Source organism: Gregarina niphandrodes, assembly GCF_000223845.1.
Source record: "Gregarina niphandrodes unplaced genomic scaffold scaffold00001, whole genome shotgun sequence".
Taxonomy (NCBI): domain Eukaryota; phylum Apicomplexa; class Conoidasida; order Eugregarinorida; family Gregarinidae; genus Gregarina; species Gregarina niphandrodes.
The window spans coordinates 110,435-116,064 of NW_011645773.1; the positions used below are offsets into that span (position 1 = coordinate 110,435).

The 5,630-nt window shown below is 51.3% G+C and overlaps 2 protein-coding genes across 2 annotated transcripts; one reads left to right on the forward strand and one right to left on the reverse strand.

Moving 5' to 3' along the window:
* Positions 1 to 22: 22 nt before the first annotated feature.
* Positions 23 to 2,662, reverse strand: GNI_002200 (protein kinase domain protein; the record flags this gene model as incomplete). Its single annotated transcript, XM_011130184.1, has 2 exons — positions 23 to 1,384; positions 1,474 to 2,662. Coding segments are annotated over 2 exons (2,551 nt in total), but the record flags the coding sequence as incomplete, so codon positions are not given.
* Positions 2,663 to 3,817: 1,155 nt separating this feature from the next.
* Positions 3,818 to 5,272, forward strand: GNI_002210 (putative transmembrane protein; the record flags this gene model as incomplete). The annotated part of the gene is made up of 1 exon (XM_011130185.1): positions 3,818 to 5,272. The coding sequence occupies one exon, from the start codon at positions 3,818 to 3,820 to the stop codon at positions 5,270 to 5,272; it is 1,455 nt and encodes a 484-aa protein (XP_011128487.1).
* Positions 5,273 to 5,630: the final 358 nt, after the last annotated feature.

The following is a 5,630-nucleotide window of genomic DNA, read 5'->3' on the forward strand; positions in this document are numbered from 1 at the left end:
GCATCTTTATTCGCATGGTAACCGATGCAGAGGCGTATGGCATGTTGCAATCGATTGAACCCGTGCAATTTCCGTAGATTATTCACCACCTGATCTGTAAGCCCATCAAACGGGGTAGGACCACTGGCATTATGACCACTGGCATTATGACCAGTGGCATTAGGACCAGTGGCATTACCAATGCTAAGCTTGAACTTGGACAAAATGCCCCCTGGACTTGAATAATCCTCTCCAGATAAGGCGAGTTTGAACCAAGGGTGCTGCAGAGCTTCTTTAGCACTTATACGGTTTTGTGGTGGGTATATGAGCATTCTAGTGATCAGATCCTTAACCTCTGGCGAGGCTGCCTTCCAGATGTTCCCTTGCATAGTAAATTTCCGTTCCCGAACCTTCCTCAAAATCGTTCGATCATCAGGACCCCAAAATGGTGCTTGACCACAAATCAGTATATACAATATAACACCTAAAGACCACACATCACATCTAGGTCCGTAATTCTTTTCCAATACCTCCGGAGCAATGTAATAGGGTGTCCCAACCTGTTCAATCATTGTCGAGGATGAATTCCACTTGGTGCTCAAGCCGAAGTCTATGATTTTCAAATTGTTAATATCATTCTTATTCTTGAGCAGAACGTTTTCAGGCTTCATATCCCGATGGACGATGCCCATCTGATGAAGGTAAGCAATGCCTGATAGTAATTGTTTAATCATAATTGCCGCATTTTTTTCTCGAGAATATTTGTTGGCATTCTCGTAGAACTTTGGTGACGTAATGTAATCAAATAATTCGCCTCCTTCACAAAGTTCTTGCACCAAAAATACCTGTTTATGATCTTCATAATATCCGTAAAATTTTATTATGTTTGGGTGGTCACATTTTTTCAACAACATGATTTCCTGTTGCAACTGTTCCAATTCGTTGCGATCCAAAGAACCCTTACTAAGACATTTGCAGGCGTAAATTTCACGATCACCTCCACCAGCTAAATCCCCAGCGCTACCACCCGCAGAAGTCAGCGCTGATCCGGATCCCAATGATGACGGATTGCGCATCTCGATCGCCAAAACGGTACCATAAGCACCCGTACCCATAGTCTTAATACCCTTGAACTTATTGCCAATGCGACCTTCTTGACTACGGGCAAATATGCCCGTGTCAATCGGAGTACGATCAAATGACTGCTTCTCATCCGCTTGTATTATCTTATATATCCCAATACCCAGATCCAATGAATCCATCGGCTTCGGATCATGCGCATTCTTCTTCATCGACGATTTACACAAACAACCTCCAGGCATGCATGCGATAAATACCTTGCAGCACCCGCTTCCATCTTGGTCATTCCTAACCTTGGCTAGGTCATTACTAACCTTGGTCATTACTAACCTCGGCTTGGTCATTACTAACCTTGGCTTGGTCATTACTAACCTTGGCTTGGTCATTACTAACCTTGGCTTGGTCATTACTAACCTTGGTCATTACTAACCTTGGTCATTACTAACCTTGGTGCACCCTCATAAGCCGTGCGTAACATCAAGTAAGCAACACCACTGGCTACTACTGACACCCAGTAATTATCTATGCGGCTCGTGTAGCTCTCGGCCAGACCTGCACCTATGCCAGTGACCAAGCTGATTCCAAACAACCGACTCCCGTCCAGGGCCACCGTCGTCGTCACGGTTTCCGCCCTAGTATGGTCGGCCGTCGCAGGCAACAATACCCGGTAGCTGAATTGTACTAAGAACCACAGGGACAACGTGTGACTCAGGACAAAAGATAAGAATCCCTCCACCGACTTGTTTCTGGTCCCTGGCATCCTGTGGGTCTTCCTACGACACGGACGGACCCGACTACGCAACTCTTTTTTACTGCAGATAGCAACGCAGTCAGTTGCACAGTCAGTTGCACAGTCAGTTGCATAGTCGGTTGTGGAGAAGAAGCAGTTTGGCACAAGAGCGGAACAGCTGTCGCCTACGCATGTAGCAACGCATCCTGCTAAAGCAATGATATAATACGTTATAATTTCACCAGCAATAGATTGACCAGCGGTGAAGGTATTGGAGTAGAAGATAGTGATGGGTATTTGGCAGCCGAGAGCCAAGAAGAGTGGCGTAACGATGATGGATTCCATGTCTCGTTCGTCGGCTACGGAGGGTAGGAATTGATCCATGGCGGCTCGTAGATTAGCGACGTTGTAGAGTCTTAAGACTTCTTCGACCAAGTAGCAGAAAATGAAGGCGGTCCATCCGATGACAACAGCTTCGGAATCGAGTATGAGCATGGGGAATGAGGCGAAGAGCGCGACCAGGTGGAAGTACTTACGACCAAGGATCACTCGGGTCGAGTTCACGGGACCCGCAGTTAGGATGCATCGGAACCCTATGAACGAGCTCAGAATACCTACACCAGCCATGGTCAAGAATGCACCCAAATGTAAGTACAGGAAACTTATTGCATAGTCAATCACAGCGTACAAACCACCCATCGAACGAATCATGGACCAAACCACCATCCCGGCACCTAACGAACCCGCCAGGGAAACACACCAACCAGGATACCATGCCGCGTACTCTCGACACCGAAACAACAACCCTAGACTTAACAATGCAACAAGGTGCGGGGCTGCCGCGCTTACCACGGGATGCTCGACCGTAGACATCGCCCCCAAAATCCGCACCAGGAACTCCGCATCCTTGTTCGAGAAATATCTAACCGCACAATGTCTCGGATAGCGGCAAGGGGGGGGGGGGGGATATCAGGGACAGGGAAGATATCGGGGACAGGAAGATATCGGGGACAGGGAAGCTGCCTACTCGTAGTCCCGCGACAAGTTGATCCAGCGACACAGCACCAGAACGGAGAAGGACAGAAGATCCGGCGCAAGCGCGAAGTGCAGCAAAGGGTTTATGGCGCCTGCGTCTCGGGACAAGACCGCCACGGCGACGCTGGACCACATTTTTTCCCGCTTAAATCGATGGCGAATCTTTGGTCGTTGGTCGTACGAAGGTCAGTGAGGGAACAGCGCTCTTTCATTGGCAAAATCAGGCAACTCCGTCGCGTCTATGTGCCCCCCCCCGTGGGGGTGGTTCATTCACCCCTTCTCAGGAGTTGGCGCAAGTTCTACAACGCGTTGGGACGGCCAGTGGCCCGTTGGCGTCAGTGAGTGGTGTGAAGCTCTGGCCATGCGCGATCTCACCCGTATCTACTGGGAGTGAACACCCAGGCGTATGGGGAGCCGTGTCAGAACAGAACACACTGTGCCCCACATGCCGGTACCCAACCAGCCAGTGTGACAGTTGGTGTGCAACGTCGGACGAGTCGCCCGACGAACCGTGCAGGTCGAGGCGACCGTGTTACCACCCGGTCGCCGCAGCCTGCATGGTTCGTCTGGCGACCTGGCCGAGTTGACGCTGAGTACACAAGGTATGAGTACACAAGACAAGGTATACCGACCAGGCAGGCAGGCAGGCAGGCAGGCAGGCAACCAGGCAGCAAGGCAGCAGGCAACCAGGGTTGCAGAGGACTGTCCCAATGGTCGCTGGACCAACGAGCGATCACGGATGTTGGGACCACCGCGTCTTGCGACCATCGGGGTGACGCCCCGGTGATTTGGGACTCAAATTATTGGTCTCGGTGTGAGGATAATTTCTCGAAAAATATTAATGCGTGAGGGGGTCGGATTTTTTTGGGTGCTAAAATTCGAGTCAATATTCCGTGAGGATGAAGGCGGTGAATGTAAGGCCCCAAGATAAGTCTCTATTGCTGGCTATGGGTGAGGTTGTGGCAGGAGGTAGTATAAATCAAGGAGGAGGGTATGGAATTGCGGCCTATGGTCAGGGTTACGGTCAGCCCGTGGATGCATATAACGGCGGTCAATTTTATCGCGGTGGTTATGGGTGTGTTCGCTGGGTCGTATCCTGCGGCTGGGTCGTTTCCGGTAGCTCAATCCGTGCAGCAGTATGGTTCTGGTCTGCTGGCGAATGTTTCTGGTTTCCATAGGAATGGAATAAGAAGACCTGCGGCTGGTCGGAGAACGGAGTTGGGCAAGAGGGTAGTGAAGAAGCACAGTGGTGTGTTTCCGGGGCCTACGAACCTGGAGCAAGTTGAGGGGCGAGTGCAGATTACTCCGGCGAGCGATCGGCAACTGGACTGGTTGCAGCACGCGATCGAAGAGTTACAGGATACGCGTTTGATTCAGAAGCGTGTCGTGGCGACGGATATAATGCGTAGTTTTGTCGCCAGCTTCTCGGAGATAAATCGATTAATGCAGACTCGTTTGCCAGAGGATTTCAAGAAGTTGCGCAAAATTTATAAAGTTATACCCACTCCCGAGGAGCTGAGGGCGAAGCGGAGCCGCCTTGCGCGCTTGAGGGAGGAAGACGTGCCTGGCGGGCTCGAGCAGATCATGTATGAGGTGGATGAAAATAGCTGCAAACGCGTGTGGCAGATATTTGTAGAATTAGCTGGCAAACACTACAGGCGAAATGCCGGTGCGGCAACGGGCGAGGGTGCTTCGGTAGCAGCGGAGGAAGGTTTGAAGTTATTGACAGGGGACGCGAAGGTGTTGATTGACGAGATCCGTCAGATTTCTGGGCCGCATTATTTGAACCGTACTTTGTACGCGAACGAGAAGCATTTCTCGGGTGCCGATTTCAAGGACCCGCCGGCCGCTGACGACGACGCAGAGGAAGAGGCAGCGGAGCGCGTGAGGGACCGCGTTTTCAGTGCTGTTCCTAACCAAGGTACTCCACCCTCTCTACGACGTCTCGTTGGAGCACCGGTACAAGACGCTCTTAGGGATGTCCAGAGACTACCCCGACATACACTAAGTGCACAGCATATCAAACACTTGCGAGCCAGCCCTCTCTTCGCCAGACTAGAAACCTTCCGCCAAATGGAACGGGCACTCGCCCCCGTCACACAGGCCCTATGCGATGCCATGCAGGAACTATTCTCCCTCACCCGTTCGCAAGATACCGTCGCCGGCGGCGTCTCCGCCGATGTTATCGAATGGTGGGTAGGTAACTTTGCTTGGCAACAAACATTCGCTTTCCAAAACCGACTTCGCGTAGGCAGACTCATTTCAGCCAGACCTTACAGCACCTACGAGTCCGCACCCACCAGCCGCTATCGACCCAAAGGCAGGATCCCCAAGAGCGGAATCATGCGGTCACCCACTTACCGCATACTCGGCAACGTCGAAAAGGTCAAGGGAGAAAGCATATACGACGAATACGGCGGATACGGCGGATACGGCGGATACTTCTAACCCATGTAGCACCCGTTTTAGACGGCCGCCACAAAGCAATCGTTTTAGGTAGCAGTTTTAGGTATCGACCTATATACAACAATCTGTGCTTAAAAGCAACATGATTGCATTCCTTTTGTAGCAGGCGGGAGGGAGGGAGGGACTCTTGTTCGGCATCCAAACATGTGTGCCAGCGTACTAACAAGTTCTTACAAGAACTGATGGTCCTGAAGTGGGGCTTACTTGGGCAGCTACTGGTTCTGGTTAGCCATTGGTCCTGGTTAGCCATTCGTCCTGGCTGGCTTTTGGTCCTGGCTGGCTGTTGTTGGTCTTGCATGTCCGTCGTAAGCGGTCTAACTGCATTTGGCGCACACACTGT